Below are 21,792 nucleotides of genomic sequence, written 5' to 3' on the forward strand. Positions count from 1 at the left end.
AGGATGAGATGGCTGAATGGAATCACTGACTCAATGGACGTGAGTGTGGGTGAACTCTGGGAGTTTGTGATGGACAGGGAGGCCTGGCGTGCTGCGATTCATGGGGTCGCAAAGAGTCAGACACGACTGAGCGACTGATCTGATCTGATCTGATGGGGTCCAGGAATCTGCTTTTCAATAGGACCTCCCAGTGATTCTGAGGCAAAGGTTTGAGAAAAGCGAACGTGAAAGTCACTCAGTCGTGTCCGATTCTTTGTGACCCCATAGACTATACAGTCCATGGAATTCTCCAGGCCAGAATACGGGAGTGGGTAGCCTTTCCCTTCTCCAGGGGATTTTCCCAACCCAGGTCTCCCACATTGCAGGTGGATTCTTTACCAGCTGAGCCACAAGGGAAGCCCATGAATACTGGAGTGGGTAGCCTATCCCTCCTCCAGCGGATCTTCCCAACCCAGGACTCGAACTGGGGTCTCCTGCATTGCAGGTGGATTTGAGAAGCACTGATTTGAAGTGCTTTAAAAGGTTTGAGAAGCACTGCTCTAAAAAAACAACAACAACAACAACAGAAAAACAACCTTTTTATTTTATATTGAAGTACAGCCGGTCAGGAGCCTGGTGGGCTACAGTCCATGGGGTTGCAAAAGAGTCGGACATGACTTAGCGATTAAACAACAAGAATAACATATTCAATCAGCAATGTTGTGCTAGTTTCAGGTCAACAGCAAAGGAACTCAGCCATACAGATAGATACATGTATTCACTCTCCCCCAAACTCCCTTCCTTTCCAGGCTGCTACATATGTAATAACACTGAGCAGCGTTCCCTATGCTATACAGTAGGGTTGTTGGTTATCCAGTTTAAATATAACAGTGAGTACATGTCGATCCCAAACTCCCTAACTACCTCTTCCGCTCATCCTTGCCCCTGGCAACCGTAAGTTCGTTCTGAGAAGCACTGCTTTTGATGAGCATTGGTCATCAACCAGCCATGCCTCTCCAGCCTTCCAGGCCCAGTGTGGCCCTGCCTGGGACGTGTGCCCCTGCCCTCAGGCCCCTCTGGGAAAGCGGAATGTCCAGGCCACCGAGCCCATCCATCCCCTGCCTATCAGGAGAACTGATCATGCCCATTTCCACGTGGGCAGTAGTGGGCTGCCCAACGTGGCTTAATTAAACAGGGGAAAAGATCAGGTTAATGCCAGATAAGCAGGCAGGATTAAAACAGACAGAAAGAATGGACAAAGGGGGAGTTGTCAGCACCCTGGCCTGTCTAGAATGATTATTAATAATGATAAGCTGGAGAACAAGAATAATAAAGGAATAATGAACTGGTTCTGAAAGTGACAGGAGATGGGATCTGATAGAGAGATGAGCCCTGGGGGCCTGATGCCCTGGGGATGGGGAGCAGGGTTTGTGGTGGAGGCTCGGGGCTGGGGGAAGGACTCTCTTCCTTCAAGGAGGCCAAAGACCCAGGAGGCCGATTGGACCCAGGGCCCAGTTAAAGCTATATTCACTCTCCTCCCTCTAGATGACTGCAGATCTTAAAGCCGTGCAATGCATCAGGATCACCTGGGGGTACCACATTGAAAATGCAGATTCCCAGGCCCGACTCCAGAGGTGCTGATCCCCCAGGTCTAAGGTGAAGGCCAGGCATCAGCATTTTGGATGCCTTCCCAGGAGGATCTGTTGTGGTGGTCCGTGAACTTTGCTTTTAGAAACACTGATCTTATATGCCAGGGATGGTATCTACCTGGAGCAGGGGGTACATGTCATGCTTGGATCATTCTGAAAACACATCTGGCAGCTGCTGCCAAAGGAGAGAGAGAAGAGGGGTGGGGAGGGGTGAATTGATGCCTTCCATGTGAGCTCTGCAAAGCGGGACAAAGGCAGGCCTACATCCAGGGAGGAAGTTGCACCAGCTTTGGCCATGCTGTCATGCCCTGGTGCCTGGCATTGGCACTGACAGATACAAGCACTGCTATCTCCTTTGGCCAGGGGTCACAAACTCACAGTGTCCACGGAAGCAAAGAAGAGGCAGGCCTGGGGGCGCCTCCAGGGTGCGCAGTACGGGAAGGCGGGTTCGGTACTACCGGATCTTTGCAAGAAGCGGAGGTCTGTTTGCTTTTTCCTGTGATGCTCCTGATTTTTATATGCTGTCAGGTAAGACATAAATGTCAAGAAAACTGTTAAACTGTTTCAGCCAATACACTGTGAGTGCAGACTGCAGTCTGTGAGATGACAGTTTGCATGGTTCTTGAACAGGGTCGGAGGTGGGCAAGGTGATAGTTTAAAGTGCATATACTCAGGTGCCCCCTGCCAGGTCTCTAATCTTGCAGGTCAGGCTTGGGAACCTGTTTGTTGGGTAAGGTCTGCGGAGTCCTCAGAGGCAGGCGGGCCGTGCCAGGCAGCCGCCTCTGAGAAGCCCTGGCTTGCAAGTATTGTCGTTTTGCCTCTAGACTCTAAGGTAACACTTTAAACAGCCCACTGAAAGGTGGGCAGACGGAAAACCTGACGTCCTTGTCGTCCTGTGCCCAGTGCTCCTGTCCTGCTGAGTGATGGGCAGAGCTTCAAGGCTCTGGCATTGCCGTGGTACAAAAACTGCCCCTCACGGAGGAGACCCCCGTATGGGGTCAGAACCTTGCTGCAGCCCCAGTCAGGAGAAGGAACCAACAGAACACTGGATGTACCCCGAACAGGAATGGACTCTTCCCCAACTCATCCAGTGTTTGATGAAGATGAAATGAGAAAGCCCTAGGTTAAGCCTTACTTTCTCTTACCTGTAAAATGGGCACAATCACAGTACCGCCTTGTTGAGTTGAGATGGTTGAGTGAGATACTCTACAGAAAGCATTGCATCTTTTGCCTGAAACCTGGTAAGGGCTTCATAAATGATAGCTATTATTGTTGTTGTTCAGTCACTAACTTGTGTCTTCACTCTTTGCAACCCCATGGACTACAGCCTGCCAAGCTCCCCTGTCCCTCCCTGTCTCCTAGAGTTTGCTCAGATTCATGTCCATCAAGTCAGTGATGCCATCCAACCATCTCACCCTGTCACCCCCTTCTCCTCCTGCCCTCAATCTTTCCCAGCATCAGGGTCTTTTCCAATAAGTTGGCTCTTCACATCAGGTGGCCAAAGTACTGGAACTTCAGCTTTAACAATCTTTCCAATGAATATTCAGGGTTGATTTCCTTTAGGATTAACTTGTTTGTCCTCCTTGTGGTCCAAGGGACTCTCAAGAGTCTTCTCCAGGACCACAGTTCGAAAGCATCCATTCTTCGGCACTCAGCCTTCTTCTTCATTTTTTTTTTTTTTATGGACCAACTCTCACATCCATTCATGACTACTGGAAAAACCACGACTTTGACGATACAGACCTTTGTCGGCAAAGTGACGTCTCTGCTTTTTAATATGCTGTCTAGGTTTGTCATAGCTTTCCTTCCAAGGAGCAAGAGTCTTGTAATTTCATGGCTGTGGTCACCATCTGCAGTGATTTTGGAGCCTAAGAAAATAAGGTCTATCACTGCTTCCACTTTTTCTCAACCTATTTGCGTTGAAGTGATGGGACTGGAGGCCATAATCTTTGTTTTTTTAATAAATGATAGCCACGGCTGGACATAAACATGAACTGGGACATATGCTAACAGGGACACAGGGGCCGCTTAGCTCTTAGTCTTAGCCAGGGACAAAGCTATCTCAGGCGACAGCGCCTGACACTGCCTGGCCCCAGAGTGCTCATCAGTGAGTTAGACACACGATCGAGAGGCCAACAGGGAATTCTCACTGTGGGACTGATTAGGACAGGCCCAGCCTCACCCTCCCCCACACGGACTGGACTCCCCTGTTTCCACCAGCGCCTTCTCCCTGTGGCCTCACAATCACTCTCCTAAGGCCCCCTTTGTCCTGGACCAGCCATCCCAGGGGACTACTATTCCCTCTGCCATTTCTTACCTGGCGGGTGGCTGGAATGAACAGAAGAGCTGCCTGTCTTTTCAGGGGCTTGATGGGAGTCTGGCAGAAGGAACTAGAGGTGAGCCAGTGCTGGAAGGCAGCAGGTCCCTCAGAGCAGTCAGGGCGGAAGGAAGTCGGCTCCATCTGAATGATCATTGCGTAGAAGGGCTGACGAGGGGATGGAACTGTGAGCAAGAGAATCTACAGAATAACGCCCATCATTGAAAAGGAGGCCGGAGAGAGGTACTGAAAGGAAGGTTCTGCAAGATGTGCTGTAGAGCAGAGAAAGCAAAATCCAGGCCATCCTTGCAGAATGGTCCCTACTACCTAAATAAAACTAAGCTCTGGATCTCTATTTGTATGTCCATGTATATGTACGTGTGCAGAAATCTCTGGAATGATATCACAGTCACCTCTGGGGAGGGCTGTGGAATGGAAGGGGGCAGGATATTCACTATATTTAGATATACAGTTTTAAATGTAGTGATTATGTATCTATGTATATAATTTCATGAATATGTGCAAGTTAAAGATCATATTTTTAAAATGGGATTTGCGAGCTTTTAAAAAAAGAAATTTTTTTATTTTAAAGAGCTGGCATCCAAAGTTCCTATATCCCTGCTCATCCCCCAGGTCAAAAGATTTATTGCAATGCAAAAGATGGCATACCCTGTTCTCTCTGGGGTCACATCAATTTTAATCGGTCTTGGGTCTTCAAGGTTCCCTGTGTCCTCCCTTACTCCAGGCTCAGTGGACCTGGGCTTCCATTAGAAAGTCAAATATGAGTCCCAAATGCCTGTGCTTTCCTTCACATCGGACTACCTGTGGTAGTCAGACTTGCTGGCTTTTCTTTCCACGGAAACTCATGGAAAACTAAACTGCAGATAAGACTGTGAAGCCAGCTCTGGAGTCTGAGTAGACTCCTAGTCCGAGGGGCGGGGGCTGAGGTGGCCTTTCCACAGAGCCTCTTTGCTTCCTGAACCGGTTCTCAGGGGCGGCCAGGCTGCTGGGTGCCAGGGCACAGAGGACGTTGAAAAAACTGTATGATGCTGCAGAAACTCAGCTGCCTCCTCTACCTGAAGGGGGGAGGGGACAACGGTGAGAATCAAGTTCACCGATGTACAATCGACATACCATAAAATCACCCTTTTTTAAGTGAATCCTTTGATGAGTTTTATAAACAGACATGTAACCAATTGCACAATCAAATTATGGAACATTTCCATCCCCCTAGAACGTTCCCTCCCACCTCCATGTAGTATCCCCCCCCTGCCCTCCTCTGCCTCACCTAGGTTTGGGTTTTATTTATTTATTTTGTTTTCTAGTTAAAGAAGTAAGTATTAGTCACTCAGTCATGCCCGGCTCTTTGCGACCCCATGCACTGCAGCCCACCAGGCTCCTCTGTCCATGAGATTTCCCAGGCAAGGATACTGGAGTGGGTTGCCATTTCCTTCTCCAGGGGATCTTCCCAACCCAGGGATCGAACCCAGGTCTCACGCACTGCAGGCAATTCTTTACCAGCTGAGCCACAAGGGAAGCCCAAAGGCTATACTAATTTTTCCTCTTTGCTTCAGCTTCCCCTGCCAGTGCTCTCTCCTCCAACTACACCCTAGGAGGTAGCTTTCTTGTTCAGTCTTGGTTCCACCGCTTTGTCTAAAGTTGCGTGAGCACCCCGGAGAACATGCGTCTCAGGTACAGTGTAGGACTGCCCACTCAGCTTCCGTCAGAACAAGCCTGGCCCTTCACAAAGCCTCCAGCAGCCTCCCCTCTGCTGAGGGAGAGCACACCATCTCAACAGCTGTGTGCAAGGGTGGCGTGTCTACCGGGCCCCTGCCCCGGAGAGGTCTGGGGCACAGTCATCTAAGTGGCATTTCTTCTCCCACCTTCATCAATGACCACCCCCCTCAGACTCCAAAGGAGGGCACACCCAGTCTCCTGGCAGGCCTGGTATCCGCAACACCCCCTGTTCTCTGCCCATAAAGCCACCAATAGAGTCTTTAGGCCTGACCTCAGCAAAAAAGAAGGAGCTGTTTTCTCCTCTGGCTGAGAGGACACCAGATTCTTTCATCAAATACCTGCTGGGGGGTTTCAGTTCCTCCTCGGTTGGATTAGGTTCTACGGTGGCACTTAAATGAGTGAGAGGGACTGAGCTCTGGCCAACCTCCCCCAGTCCCTCTCCAGGAATCCCAAACCCACTGCACCCCAGCCAGGCCACGGGGGTCTGGGAGGCATCTGGATTTTGGAGAAGCCGTTGCCCACTCCTCTAACCAGCTGCCTCCTCTCAGCCCTGCTCCAGAGTCTCGGCTGGACCACCACATCTAGCTGGACCACCCCAGGCCCACAGTTTGGGCCCTGAGGGAAGCAGACACCCAGACTGAAAGATAAAGAGGGAAAGATGCAGGACGCGACAGGAAGAGGCTTCAGGCGGGGATGAAGGGCTGACAGCTGTGGACAGAGAGGAGAGGAAGGAGGATTGGATAGCAAGGATCTCAGACTGCCGTGCAGCTCTGACAAAGCTGCCGCCAGCCCCAGGAGAAGGTCTGGTGGGAAGACTGCTCTAGACTAGTCCTGTGCTGGCCTGGACTGGCGAGCCCCGAACCACATCAGGTTCAGCGACGGTCTGGGAAGCTCACAGCCTGGACCTGGAAGCAGATCCCAAAGGCACGTCACTTCTTGGGCAAATTTCCCAAAGGGTGCAACCATCACTGTCTGTCCTCCTGAACTCGGCATGGAGACCCTGGCGTCTGGCAGCCGGGGTGGGCTCTCCTGCCCCGAAGGCCTGGAAGCCAGATGCATCCCAGGCAGCCTCATCTCCATCACACCTCTGCAGCATGACTGAGGCACTGGTGGCAGCCACAGAAAGAAGGCAAACCTGCTAATGTTCTCCTGCTGAGCTGGGCCTTTATCAGGCGCAGATGCCATCAGCTGCAGGGCAGAGTTTAAATGGTTCAATGGAGGGCAAATGACTGAGGGTCCAGTTATTGGCCCTGGAAATATCCCAGAACTCTGCTCAAACTCTCGTCAAACCCATACTGGACACCAGGTTAGATTTCTGATCAGAGGGGGATAACCCCAGAGTAGGTAACACTGGACCTCCTCCAGAGCTCATGTGGTTTTAGCGTGTCCATCAGTCAGTCCTTACTGACTAAAGGACACTGCTCTGCAAGTCAGGACTCAGGTTCCAGTACCCATGACCTTGGATGAATGCCCTTGGGGAACAGGATTTATTGTTGTTCAGCCACTCAGTCGTGTCTGACTCTTTGCCAACCCCAAGGACTGCAGCACTCCAGGCTTCCCTGTCCTTCACCATCTCATCTTCTGTGGTCCCCTTCTCCTTCTGCCTTCAATCTTTCCCAGCATCCTGGTCTTTTCCAATGAGTTGGCTCTTTGCATCAGGTGGCCAAAGTATTGGAACTTTAGCTTCAGCATCAATCCTTCCAATGAATATTCAGGGTTGATTTCCTTTAGGATGGACTGGTTGGATCTCCTTGAGTCCAAGGGACTCTCAAGAGTCTTCTCCAACACCACAGTTCAAAAGCATCAACTTTTCATCACTCAGCCTTCTTTATGGTCCCACTCTCATACTCATTGGCAAAATGAGGAGATGGGGCAGGGTCTTGCAGTCAGTGCCTGGAGAGTGTGGTCAGAAATGTAAGTGAGGGCGGAGTGGGGTGTGTTGACCTGCCCCTATTCAACGGAGCTCTGGCCTCTCTGCTCATGGCAATCTCTGCCTCAGGGACTGTGGCCTGGTAGACAGATCTCCCAATTTCATAAGAGAAGCTGGAAATCCAGGTTTAAAATAAAACCTTTCCATTTTAAATGTTGATAATTAACCGAACAATGAAAAAAATCTTGCGTTAGCCAAATCAAACACGTCCTGTGGGTCAAAATCAGCCTGTGGGCCTCCCGCTCATGACCTTGGGGTAGATGCCCATGTGTAATCAGTGCCGAATATGCAGCCATCCGGGCGAGGGGGCATTGTCTGTCCAACCAGCGTGATCAGAGCTCAGCTCCATTGAGTGCTGGCTTCATGTGCCAGACACTGTACATGGTTAAAACAACACAATAACGCTTTGAGACAGGAATTGTTTTCTACAGATGAGAAAACCGAGGCACAGGGAGGCAGGGAATCCGCCTGAGCCCTTGAGGCTGTGACAGGAAAGCGCAGGGATTTGAACCTGGGATCGTCTCCATTCTCAGCCTCTGTGCCCTCCTGCCTTGCTCCCTCCATGCTGACTTCTGACTCCCAAGGGACAGTTAAGCACCAAGCAGGCTGAAGAGTACTCAGGAGGTAGGGGGGTGCAGATTCTGGGACTGGTACTTAGGAGGGCGCCCCATCCCTGTGCACCGCCCCTCCCAGCACCATCCCATCTGCCGGCAGGACCTGTGGCTGGTGGGTGGCGTCTCCTGCAGCCCGAGAGAGAGTTCTGGAAGAGACAGCCTTCTGCAGGGCTCTTGCTGGTCTTCGCCCAGCCCCTCCGCAGCAGGTGTTCTCTGGCGGGGGACCACTTCCCCTGCAAAGTGCTGTATGCTGCAGCTGCGGCAGATGCTGCCGGGCTGAGTTGGCCAGCCCTCGTTCTGTGGAAGCCAGGAGCCTCTGTAGCCCCGGGGAATTCAGGGCTAATGCTCAGCCCTGGCACGGTCCCCTCTCTTGCTGACCCCTCCGGTCCAGGTCACCATGACAGATGCTGGGAACATATGCCGGGAATTAATTCACTCCAACTCAGCCACGAGAGGGGCGGCCTCTTCCTCCACTTGCTCCCAACACCCCTCCTCTCAGATGTCTGCTTCACCAAAGGAAAAAAAAATCAGGCTTTCCCTTCCTCCCTTGCTCCTAACCTCCTGCCACTGGGCTTTCTCACCAGTACTCTGAGCCTGCTGCCCAAGGTATCTGAGTCCTGGAGTCTGCCCCCCTCGACCCCGCTCCTGCCTGAAACAGGACCAAAGGCTAAGAGCCTAATTGGTCTTTCCAGCTTTTTGCTTCCTGATAGATTCTGTCCCAACTGGAAATGATGAGGGGATTTTTTTGCTTTTTTTTTCCTTTTCTTAAGGGAAGTTTGTCTCTCTCTCTTAGGAGCCCAGAATCACCCCATCCTTCCAGCCTTTCTTTCCATCTAACTCAGCTCACTCTTGCTGTGATTGCTTTTCTGAATGGCGACAAGCAGCTGAACTTGGGAAGCCTGCGGCTCTTGTTATTTCTCTTTTGTCTAAGGAGGGATTGGCAAACTTTTTCTGTAAAGGGCTAGAGAGTAAATAATTCAGGCTTTGCAGGCCACGTGGTCTCTGTCACAACTGAGTTCTGCTCCTGTAGCCCCAAGGTAGCCATAGGCAGTATGTAAATGAAGGTACGTGGCCATGTTCCAGTAAACTTTACACAGGCAGGTGGCGGGCTGGATTTGGGCCACAGGCTGCAGTACGCTGACCCCTCTAAGCACACCAACCCCCTTCTGCATTTCTGGGTGGACAAACCAAGCTCCCTCTCTCTTCCTTCATCTGCACTTTACAGTGCATTATTTGGGTTCCTGCACTCGTCTGGAAAGCCTCTGTGTTTTTCAAAACCAATGCTTTGAGAACACAGAGGAATCTTGTGTCTTTAGGGCCGTGTCTTATTTGACTTTGAACTCCTGGAATATGCAAAAGCCTGGAAAGAAACTCAAACAACACCCGGACTTATCCTGGAGAAGCTTATAGGCTGGTGGGGAGAGTGGACAGATGAGCTCTGTGTTCTCAGCAGAGAACTGACAGGAAGAAGGCGGGGAGGGAGGAACCAGGAGATTGTGCCTCCTATAAACTTGGCAGTGACCTTTGAAAAAACTTACGGGAAGGAGATAAGAAAAAATCTTAATTTTTACTGAATTAATCCTGATACGATAAAGCACTGAAAAACCAAACAAATAAAACATGCCCTGGAAAAGTTTGGCAGTTAAAAGTTAAACAGAAATATACCATAGAATACCGGAGTGGGTAGCCATTTCCTTCTCCAGGGGATCTTTCCTACCCAAGGACCAAACCCGTATCTCCTGAATTCCAGGCAGTTTCTTTATCATCTGAGCTACTAGAGAAACCCTAAATATACCATATGACCCAACAATTTCACTCCTAGGAATCTACCTTGGAGAAATGAAAATCATCTGTCCACACAAAGACATGGACATGGATGTCCACAGGGGTTTTATTCTTAAGTCCAAACTAGAAATGACTCAAATGTTCGAGAGCCGTGGAATGTCAAGCATAACATAGTATGTGTCCATATTAAGAGAAGAACGTTCAGTAATCCAAAGGATGAACTGCTGGCGCATGGTATGACATGGAGGGACCTTGAAAATACGGTAAGTGGAAACAGCCAGACTCAAAAGACCACATGTAATATGAGTTCCACTGATATAAAATTCCCAGAAAAGACCATTTGAGAGTGAGCAAGCAGATGAGTGGTTGCCTGGGGCTGGGCGTGGAAGAGGAGGCTAACTGTAAACGGACACAAGGGAGCCTTAGCGGATGATGAAAATGTTCCAGAGACAGAATTATGGTGATGGTTGCATAACTCCATCAATTCACTAAAATCACTGAATGGCATACTTTCAGGGGGTAAATTTTAAGGCCTGCAAATTATACCTCAATAAAGTTGTTATAAAAACAAAACAACCCCAGTGCCAAACCATTATCTAGCCACGGCTGAGAGATGATGCTGGCGGGGGAAGGGAGGGTGGGAGCCCCTCGCGAGATGCAGGTGCTTGTTGTCGCAGTAAAATACCCAATGTGACTTTCCCGAGGTTCATTTCCTACCCCGTTCATTTCCAAACTCTAACAGCCATCAGCTTTCACTGGGCATCACAATCCTAAGATTATCCCCATTTTAGAGATGAGAAAACAGGGTCAGAGGGAAAAGGAGCTTGCTCGAGGACCCACAGCGACTAAGTGGCAGAACTGGGCCTGGACCCTAGGACTGCCTGACTCCAGAAGCTGTGTTCTTGGACGCTGCTCCCTTCCCTCCCCCTTCCATGCATCTCCTTGCCCATTGACTCTTTGCCTCCCCCCACCATCCCCCCACCCCGGGTAGGGGGAAGCATAGCACTGCTTGGAGAAGCAGAGCAAGGATGCTAAAGCTTCCTTATCTCGAAAATCCTTTCATTCAAGCCTCCTGCAGCCATGCTCCCAGGAGCCACCCTCACAAAGGCCTTGACTTCTGTGAGCAGCAGCGCCCCGTGATCTGGCAGCCCTGGACTGGCACTAGCAGCGGTTTCCATGTGGAGCCTGTAGTTCCAGAAGCCTGTCTGGGGGGTGTACTGCTGCTGCTAAGTCAATTCAGTCGTGTCCGACTCTGTGTGACCCCATAGACGGCAGCCCACCAGGCTCCCCCGTCCCTGGGACTCTCCAGGCAAGAACACTCGAGTGGGTTGCCATTTCCTTCTCCAATGCATGAAACTGAACAGTGAAAGTGAAGTCACTCAGTCGTGTCCAACTCTTAGTGACCCCATGGACTGCAGCCCACCAGGCTCCTCCGTCCATGGGATTTGCCAGGCAAGAGTACTGGAGTGGAGTGCCATCGGGTTTAGCAAAGAGGTAGAGATGACCTCAGGTTCAGCCACAGGCTGGCCTTGCTTCTCATCAGAGCTACAGGTTTCCAGGGAGCGTCCCATGCAGGGGTCTCACAGGGCTGCCATCTGCCCTGCACACAGCAGGCCCCGGCCTGTGGGAGCTGACCACAGCCTCTGGACCTCTATTCCGTGTCTGAAGAGCTCGTGGTTCCTCTCTCCCTCGATGTGGCATTAACCCTTCTCTCCAGGCCGAGGCATAAAGGGGTCCTGCAGGCATTTGAGGAAACTTTTTCCAAAGGCTGCCTGGTGAGCTCATGGAGGCCTGAGGGTGTTCGTGTCACTGGAGGGAGCGGACCACACATGTGCAGAGGCCTTTTCTGTGATGAGCCTGGCCCCCCAGCAAGACACAGCATCTCCTCTCCGCTGGCCCCCTCCCCACCAGGCACACTGCCTCCTGCTGCTACTCAAAGCAGCCAGGCCTCCACTGCACTACATGCTTTTGCAAATACTACTCTCTCTCCTTGGAACACTCTTCCCCAGGTACCAGTCCCACTCCTTCCTATACCTTCTTCAAATCTTTGCCCGCATGTCACCTTCTCAGTGAGGCCTCCCCTAATGGCCCCACCTAACTCTGTACCCCCTGAGCCCAGCACCCCTTCCCCGGCCTGCTGAGTTCCTCTCCCCAGCACCAGATGACCAGCTGACATCCTCTCTTACTTACTGGTCCATCTCCCTCACCGGAACAGAAGCACTTTGAGGGAAGATAATTTTGCTTGTCCAGTTCCCTGTCTATAGAGTCTGAAACAGCACCTGGCATGTATTACTACATAGTCTCTACCAGAATCTCATGAATGAACTTTCCCACCAGGGCCCAGCCTATGAACTGCAGCTCTGTGGCTACCACCCACGCCAAATTTAGCCAGGTACCGGCTGGGGCTTCTCTGACATGAGCCAGTCTGGGAGAAACCAGAAAGGAACCCATCAATCCACCACATGAAGGAGGCCCACTCCATGCCTCCTCGCCGCCCCCCACCCCCCAACCCCACCATATCTGCAGAAAACCACGCTTGGGTACCTGTCGAAGCTTGTCCAGTCTATCGGGCCTCTCGCATCATCTTCTTGGGAGGCCCTTGAAGTCTTGGGTGGGCTGGCTGGCATATAAAGAAGGTGTCTGAGAAGTAAACGGAGGGAGTCAAAACCCAGCCCCTGCGCGAGCTGCTGGCCGAAGACCTCCAAGGTTACCAGGGTCCCGAGGTACTTGAACTTGCCAGGGATTAAGGTACTAGAAATAGACAGCCTTTCCTCCTTTGGGTTTCAGAATCTTGCAGGCTCAAGAAAAACCAGCCTGGACGGAAACTTCTCAGTGACCATGGGAATTATTCCAAAGAGGGGCCGTCTGGGCTAAAAGTGTGACTCTGGAAAAGGAGGAGACAGGACCCCAAAGCCCCTGAATCCCTGAGTTTATAATTAACAGACACGTGTTCTCTGCCTGCTCTGAGCCGAGCCCGGTGGTTCACCGGGGGAAGGGCACCGTAGTCAGACAAAATCACCCCCTAGTGGGTTTTTGAAGTGTTGAGCCTCTGTTTTCCTGAATTTTAATGAAGGGCTTTCCAGGCAGGATGAGAGCAGCACTCAGGGCTCCCCACAGCCTGGAGTGGACCTTGGCTAGCGGCCGCCAGCCTGCACAGGCCTGATCCGAAGTAGCACCTAGAAGCGGGCGGGAGACGTCCTGTCCTCGGATGGGATGTCTTGGGGAGAAAGAGAAAAACAAAAACAAAAGATGCCTCTGTTTCGAACAAGGGCTGGGCTCTGCTCCAGATCTTAGCATACGTTGGAAATAGGCGGTGATGATGCTTGGAGTGGGGGAGAGCAGTGGAGATAAACAGCTCTGCGTCGGAAAGGTTGGGGGTAATCGGGGGAGAGGCCTGGGGTTCCCTGAGAGTTTTTGCGGACAACTCAGGGCTGCCGAGTGCCCTCTGCTGGTGAGAACGAGAAACAGGGCCCTGGGAACCTGGGGGGACAAAGGGAAACACGTGCTTTGGGAGCTCCAGGCCTGGGTTGCAGGAAGCAGAAGGGAAGGGGCACGCTATCAGAAGAGCCACCAAACCCTGACATGGGCAATGGGGTCACCTTATCACATGTTCTGTGTGCTGTCTTCTCAGCTAAGTGGCCCTGAAAGCACAAAGGAGACAGTGCAATGTCACCAATGTCACTGACCATCCAAAGGGAGAAAGGTGTCTAGCCAGGCCCTCCCCAGGACCCCAGCAGGAGATGCTCCCTGGAGCTGCTGTGGCCTCTGTGAACGGAATGGTTTCCAGGTGCACAAAGCCTTCCCTTCCCCCACCTAGCTTTCCCTCATGCTCTTCAGCGATGGGGCGAGTTCCCATCAGTGGCTCAAAAGATGCCTTCCTTCAGCCTTGATGGATTTTTCCAAGAGGGCGGTGCAAACGAATGGAAGAGAGGGCAACAGAGCAAACGCAATTTCTTGCCACGGAACAATGCAATTTCTTACAAGAGAAAATATTTTTATTACGAAATAGTCCATATATAAAAATCCCGAGCCTCTTGCGAGCTTCTTTAGGTTTATGGCCTTTTCCTCAAGTCCAGAGCGGAGGTGTGCGTGTGCAGGGAGAGCAATCCCCCGGCTCAGGTGTGTGTGGGCTGCCCCACGGGGCCCTCCTTTTCTGTCTGCAGTGCGTCCCACTCGCTGAGGAGCTCGGAGGACACCTCCGTGTACAGGTGGTCCCAGTCCCAGCTGACGTCGTCCTGCGGGGAGCAGCATCCTGGGGTGAGACGGGGGAGGCCCTCCCCTCGGGCATGGCCAGCCTCCCACCAAGGTCAGCCTTGGGGCCCGCTGCTCATGGCCGAGGGGCAGGACCTGCTGCTGCCACGTACCTCTCGAACCTCATGCTCCGGCGCCAGGACTTTGGTGAGGAGCTTCAGGTCAATCTCTCCATCCTGTGAATGTCAGGGCAGGAGGGGGTATGTGTACCATGGGGCTTTTGGACAATGACCTCTGGGGACCAAGTTGAGTGGGGTAGAACTCTCCAAACCCAGCCCTGCAGGAACACCTTGTGAAACAGCAAACCTGTGGGTGGACCACACGGCCGCTGAGAGCTGGGGCGGACACCACGATGTCCTATGGCTGGGCACTCCTTGGGGCAAAGTGAACACCAGGGAGGGGCAGGCATGGCGCAGCACATCTACTGATGCCAAGAGGGCAGGCGGGAGCATGGGGGAGACTGGCCCTGAGAGCACTGGGATAGGCTGGGTCCAGGGATGCTCTATACCCGAGGAGGATGCCTCTGGCAAAGGGATTGTCGCCTGGCAGCCTCAGAGCCTCACGGAGAAGGGGCTGCAAGGCCTGGGAGAAACTGAGAAATCCCCGCGGATGTCGATGGGCGCCTGCCCCTCTGTGTAGCAGCTGTCCACTCACCAAGGTCTGAAAGGCTGAGTACTTCATGAGGTCATTGTCCAGGTCACGGTAGGTCATCACTCGGTTCACCTGGATGCTGTGGGAAAGACAGAATGTGGGCAGGAACCGATGCCAGCAACGCTGCCAGGCCGCCATCCCCAGAGCCTCCTAGGCAGCTGGGAAGGACCAGAATGGGGAAAAAGTGTGCAATAAATGGGAACCCTGGGATTGGGCCCGTCACTAGAGACGTGTGGATCTCCCCAAGGGGGCAGCATCACTGCTGATGGCTCCTGGCACGGTCCCCAGCCTCCCTCCAGCTTCAGGCGAATATAACATACCTGGGAGGGGCTGCCACCTGCAAGACGAAGTCTTCCTCCTGTACCTCCTCCAGGTCCGGAATAACAGGGATATCTGCAACCAGAGGGTAGGCAAAACTGTCAGCAGCATGAGTGGGGATCTAGCCCACTTCCCCACTGATGACTCAGCAGCTTCAATACCCTGGCCACCGTGAGGGCTACAGGCTTTGGGTAGAATGGACACTCGGATGGTCTCTGGCCTCCAGCACCCCCACTCCCCCATTCAGGGTGGTGGAACTGAACTTGAGGTGTGCATGAGAATCGAAGGCAGAACTTCAATAATTTCCAAATCTCAGGTTTTACTACCCCAGAACCTGCGGGAATTAAAAGTTTCCTGGGTGGGGCCTGGGAGGCTGAATTTTTCCCTAAGATTTCTTGGCTGGTCCTGACATTTGGTCCATGTTAGGAGCCATGGGAGTAGCTCTCCAAGGAGAAATGTAAAGAAATGAGAAGTCCTGGACAGCCCTGGGGGGAAGCACTTAGAGGAGAGGAAGGAAAAGAGGAGCTGAGTGAGTGTGGCACGGTCAGAGACAGAGGAGTGGGGGACACGCTGTGTCACTAGGCGGACGTCTCCACGAGCGCACCTCCTCATGCCCGAGGCCCACGTGTGCATCAGCTCGTCCTAGTCTTCACAACCGTCACAGCCCCGAGCCTGTATCTGCAAAGTCACTTTCCACCTAATGATGTGACCTGGCTTCCCGGCAGCATCCAGGATCAGAGTCTCCATTCAAAGTGAAAGTGAAGGTCGCTCAGTCGTGTCTGACTCTTTGCGACCCCATGGGCTGTACAGTCCATGGAATTCTCCAGGCCAGAATACTGGAGTGGGTAGCCATTCCCTTCTCCAGGGGATCTTCCCAACCCAGGGATCAAACCCAGGTCTCCCACATTGCAGGTGGATTCTTTACCAACTGAACCACAAGGGAAGCCCAAGAATACTAGAGTGGGTGGTCTATCCCTTCTCCAGGGGATCTTCCTGACTTAGGAATCAAACCGGGGTCTCCTGCATTGCAGGCAGATTCTTTACCAACTGAGCTATGAGGGAAGCCTGAGTCTCCATTGGCCAGGTCTAATATCCTAAACAATGCTGATTCTAAAGATGACACTTCCCTTGCTGTCTCCTGGAGATTCTTCTTTTCTGAATTCTCTGTATGAGACGGACATACAGACACAGGAGGAGACACGAGGCCATTCCTTTCGTCAATCTAACGAGCTCATGCAAAGGGAGAAACAGAGACGGCGCATCACTTAACAGCGGCAACTTGCTTACGGCAGAAAAGCCAGCATCTTCTCGAACACCCCAGAGAAAGACTGCCTTCTCTCAGGGAGTATCACTGACTGGCAGAGGGGGTTTCTTTGCTTTAACCAGTCTGCACAGAGATAAAAAGAGATGGGGCAGGGAAAATAAAAAGGTGAAGCAGGGAGAGACAGTCCTGGAAGTCCCAAACCAACTACGAATATTAAAAATTCCAGAGAGGCAAGAATAGTGAAGACACCCTTCCTTTTTGCTTCTATGGACTAAATTAACTTTTTTTTTTTTTTTTTAAAGAGATACAGAATCATTCCAAGAGCAGCTGAAAAGGACCCTTCCCACTTTCAGGCTATTCATTATTTAGACTTTGCAATGGTTCTAGTCAAGCTTAGCCTGAGTATATATAAATGTCAGTTCCCAGACTGGTGTCTTTATTACTGCTTCCGATGGCAGAGTTATAGATGTTGTACCTGGAAACAGAGAGAGAGAACATGCGAGGGAGAGACGGAGACACACAAAATAAGACGAGAGAGAAAGAGACAGGCAGAGAAAGACAGAGAGTTAGAGGATGAAAATAAAAAGAAATGGCTGATAAAAGGGAAATAAAGAAGACGCACACACCAGCCCAGAAATAATGAATCACACTCTGCAAGTCCTCTATCCAGAAAGAAGCTGTTCAGAGGTTAGATGGTATCTCTCTATCCTGCTAGAGAATTGGATACGGAATTCTCTAATTTTCTATTTTTTATGCTAATAGAAATTCAGCTTGCTCTGAGTGGATCCAGTCCACTGCTGGCTGATGGCACCGTCCCTGAGTCTGGGGCGAGGGGCCTCCCAGGCTGGTGAGACCACGTGGGCCCTGCAGCCAGGCAGGGAGGAAGCTGGCCGAGCCATGTGCCATCAGCACCGTGACAGGTCTGGTGTGAGACAGCAGGCTACTCTTGGCTCTGCTCGGCGTGGGGCCCAGCCTGAGATGAATATTCAGAAGCTGGTAAGAAAATGCCCCCCTTTGCTGAGCTTCAGGCTCAGGATCGGGTCTTCCCCAGTCCTCCCTTGCTCTGCAATGGCAGCCTCTGGGCCCTGTCAACCCTGCCCAGCTTCTCCCAGCACCAAGTAGCTGTGCTTCGGCCCGCAGTCTGCTCCGGGTCCCCAAGGGCTTCCCCGTTCATCCCTGCCTCCTTCCTCCAAATGCACAGGAAAGCGAGTGGGGCTGGCCCCATCTGCGCCAGAGCGGAGGTCAGCGTGGGCCTTGGCAAAGGGGCCGCTTGGAGGGACGCGGGTGGCGCTGGCCACACAGTGGGGTCTCTCTCTAATTGGAAGCCTGGTGCCCGACAGAGCCCAGTGAAGCACCGGAGTGGGATGGAGCCAGCGATGACAGCCAGGCCGAGGCAAGCTGGAGCATTCCGGTGCAGCGACAGCTTGAGCTCGTCACTGCAGAGCCTGGCCATCCAACTCCCGGCCCCGGAGGAACAGGTGGCCGTGGAGCAGGTCTTGGGCAAATTTCAAAGAACTTCCTCATTTTACAGTTTCTGATGTACAGTCACAAACAAGGGCTTGCTTATGAATACGTGACACGTTCCCAACAGTTTCTGTCCTCTTGGCCTCTTTCTCTCCCCCTCGTCCCGCTCCCCTCTCTCTCACACACACATATCATGAGGAACCAACCTAGAAAAAGAAAATGGGCTTGAGAAATCAATCCGCTTCCTTACAAAATGACCTGCACGGAACGATGCAGCCGTGTCTGCAGTCAGCGATGGCTATGTCACCTGTAGGCCTGGTCCGGAGACCCGGTCTGATTCAGGGTGTCGAGTTTAACATCCCAAGTTGTATGCGACGATATACCTTTAATAACGATGATAAGAGGAATAAAGGACTCTGCTCCAGCACCAGTGAAAGTTCATTCTACTGACTTTAGTCTCATTTTCTTCCATGCTGCTAACAATAAGAATGTTAACAGAAACAATGGCCTTGTTAAGCATGTGGGCAGGACTCCTGTCTGGTGGTTAAGAGTGCAGGCACTGGAGGCATTCACAGCCTGGCTCCCCCATGGACTAGCTGTGTGACTTTACCCTCTGGATGCCTCAGTTTCTACGGCTGTAAAATGGGGAGCATAACTACACCCATTTCATATGTTGCTGTAAGGTACACATGGGACACTTTTTATAAAACACTAAGCGCTACGCTGGGCACCTAATAAATATTCTGTACTATTCTTACTTTTCTGACAGATAAAACACTGAGCATGGAAAGAAGCTATACGGCTTTATCCTCATTTTCGCATTTAATCCTGCCCATTTGCCTCATTTTCCAGAGGACACTGAGGCTCAGCAAGATGGAGCAGTTTGCGTGGAGTGAGGCATTAGGAACAGACAGAGCAGGCTTCCCACTCCAGTTCAACTGCAACCACCCCCGACTCCCAGCCTGTGCCACCCTCAGGCTTTCTTTGCAAAGGTGCAGTGACTTCAAGCCGCTTTGGCTAGTGGAGGGGTGAGACGACCGCCTAGAGTTGGGACAAACTGTTTTGCCTGGAGACTCAGGGTCCTCTGTTTTCGGTTATTCCTCTGTCTCCAGGAACTATAACTAAGCTAAGTCTCTCCCTCACCATTGCCTACAACAAGGCCATTGGAACAGAAAGGAAAATGGACCAACACGCGAGAGCCCAGAGACTCCCTCCCCTGCTGGTCGTGTGGCGTTAAACCAGCCGTGACGAGGAGGAGGTGGCTGAGATACCTCAGACACCCCCAGGAAAGGGGCTGGCGAGGCAAGAGGGTTGACATGCCAGCACCCTGGGAGCGGAGCCCTCATCCTTGATCTTGGTCCCCAAAGAGGGCGCCCCCCCTCAACAGGTCACCTGCCACTCTCTTCCACTTGGGCTCCTTAATAACACGGGCCTTCCCTGCTGGGCTTTTGCTCTGGGCCTCTCAGGTCAGCCGTCTCATTTGCTGTTCACCTGCTTCTGGGCCCCATGTGGTGCCCAATTAGCCACACAGTGGGGAAACTGCATTTGTGTGACTCCATGGACTGTATGGTCCATGGAATTCTCCAGGCCAGAATACTGGAGTGGGTAGCTGTTCCCTTCTCCAGGGGATCTTCCTGACCCAGGGATCGAACCCAGGTCTCCCGCATTGCAGGCGGATTCTTTACCATCTGAGCCACCAGGTAAAAGTAACATCATATGTGGTAACAAATTCAAATGCTACAAATTCGAAAGTTTAAGATGGAAGACATCCTTTCCTTATATGAACCCCAGTCATCTCCCTAGAGGTGACCGCTATTAATCATTTCTCATATATGATTACTGAAGGGAATTTCTGCATATACAGCACGTTTGTCCTTTTAAAAATGTTCGCAAGTGGCATGTTACATATCCAACATCCTATGATTGATTTTTATCTTTCCTTTTCAGTGTACAGATTCATCTTATTCTTTTAAATGGCCATCTAGTATTCTATGGGTTTCCCTAATGGCTTAGATGGTAAAGAATCTGCCTGCAATGTGGGAGACCGGGGTTCAATCCCTGGGTTGGGAAGAGCCCCTGGAGAAACAAATGGCTACCCACTCCAGTAGAGTTGCATGAAGAATTCCATGGACAGAGGAGCCTGGCAGGCTAGTACTCTACTGAATGGATGCTGCATAATGCACTTAATTCCATCCAGAGAGAATCTAACTTGGGATTTTGAGGGGTGGTGTGAGGGGTGAGGGGAGGTCTCAGAACTTGGACAGAGCAGCTGGAGGACAAACAACACTAAGCCAGGCAGGGGACAGCGTGCTCAAAGGCACCAGGAGACAAGGAGCAACTCTCCGAGGAAGGCTGGTGTGCCTGACGTGGAGGGCTCGGGAGAGCCGCACAGAGTAAGGCAGGAGAGAGGGCATCAGGTGCCAGGTGGGGAAGAACCTGCATCGACCAGCCAGGAGACACGTGCCTAATGGGTGCCTGCTACAGGCAAGACCCCTCCAGAGGCACGTTAGGGGCAAACCAAGACGGACTGAATAAGCATGAACAAGTTGCAGTAGGAGGGCCTATACACTTACAAAATGATGACAAATGAACAGAATAAGTAAAACGCACATCCCTTCCTTTGTAGATCATCTGGGAAGCCAAAAGCAGAATTCAGAGCTTCCTCTGTCTTTCCATGATACTTTATTCAAGGCCATGAGATGGACCTGATCACCTTGCTGTAGGTGGAGTAAGTGAAATTTTCCCTCGGCCTACCTCCTATTTGAGGGTGAAGACTGTGTCTCAGTCACTTCTGCATTCCCAAAGATGGGCAGACTAAAGGACAATCGAACAGAACTGACATCAATAAACGTCTCTCAAATCTGAAAGCCACACCCGTAGAAGGATGCCATGTTTATTTTCTCTAGATCATTCCGGTTGTAGTATAAGTGCTATTGAGTCTCAGAGCTGCTTAAGCAGGGTTCATTTCACGAGAACAACCAAGAGCCATCCTTAGACACTTCCTGGGTTTGATGGCATCATAGCAAAGGCTTTGCCTTACTTGAGAGCTGCAAGGCCTGCTGGGAAGGGCCTGTGCATACACAAGAAACGACGGAGCAGTGGGGACAAAGTTACAGAGGAAGAGTCACTCAAATATGGTCCGTACGGACCCCTCGGCTTCCATCCTGAGGCTGGGTCACACTGTCCTTCACCAATCTCCCTGAGCTTCCTCTCGATCTCTGGTGTGCCCCAGTCTTTTCACTCCACTTTCTGGGAGTCCCAGTAAAGGCTTGTTGATGTATAGCAACAACAGTAGGAACTAATTCCAAAGGGAGAGGTTGCCAAATGGAAAACTCATTGATACCAGTACATCAGTCTGCCAACAGGCCTACCAACCAACCAACCACCAGATGAAACCACAGAAATAAATGAGGGGTGCTTAAATAAATAATAGAAATGTGGGAACACCAGCAGGATCAATTACAACTGATTTCAAAGATGTGAGAAGTTGCCATTTGCCCTGAAATCCATTCATTATGAATAATACCATCACACCGTCGCACTAAAATGCTAAGTACCCAGGAAGTCCCAGTGGGATCCTTTTTAGCCCCTGTGGCTTGACAGCAAGAAGCCTGCCTGCCTCTTGCAAAAACCCTGGCCCCAGGTCGCTGCGATGAGCCTGCCTTCACACCTGGCTGTCGTCTGCTTGTTTTGGTACAAGAACAGAAGGCGATTTCTTGGACTGGACTCCACCTGTGATGAGGGCACCCTGAGCATCACTCAGGCTCTTTCCCTGGAGCATAAATCTTCCTGCAGAGGAAGGAGAGAACAAAGGAGACACCCTGACCCGGGCC

General features: G+C 51.6%; 1 protein-coding gene across 5 annotated transcripts in view; it reads right to left on the reverse strand.

Moving 5' to 3' along the window:
* Positions 1-13,984: 13,984 nt before the first annotated feature.
* The window catches only part of IFT43 (intraflagellar transport 43), a 107,459-nt gene continuing 99,651 nt past the window's right edge, over positions 13,985-21,792 (reverse strand). For all 5 annotated transcript variants that reach the window (XR_015133964.1, XM_086319587.1, XM_086319586.1 and 2 more), the window contains 4 exons: positions 15,234-15,306; positions 14,917-14,992; positions 14,376-14,438; positions 13,985-14,246 (listed from right to left, as the gene is read on the reverse strand). Coding sequence is in view for 4 of the 5 variants with exons in the window: in XM_086319587.1 (XP_086175713.1) it covers positions 14,127-14,246; positions 14,376-14,438; positions 14,917-14,992; positions 15,234-15,306 (332 nt within the window). In the remaining variant the exon portion in view is untranslated. The remainder of the gene's footprint in view (positions 14,247-14,375; positions 14,439-14,916; positions 14,993-15,233; positions 15,307-21,792) is intronic.

Source organism: Bos grunniens, chromosome 10, assembly GCF_055505025.1.
Source record: "Bos grunniens cultivar Pamir isolate PY7600 chromosome 10, Bosgru_T2T1.0, whole genome shotgun sequence".
NCBI lineage: Eukaryota > Metazoa > Chordata > Mammalia > Artiodactyla > Bovidae > Bos > Bos grunniens.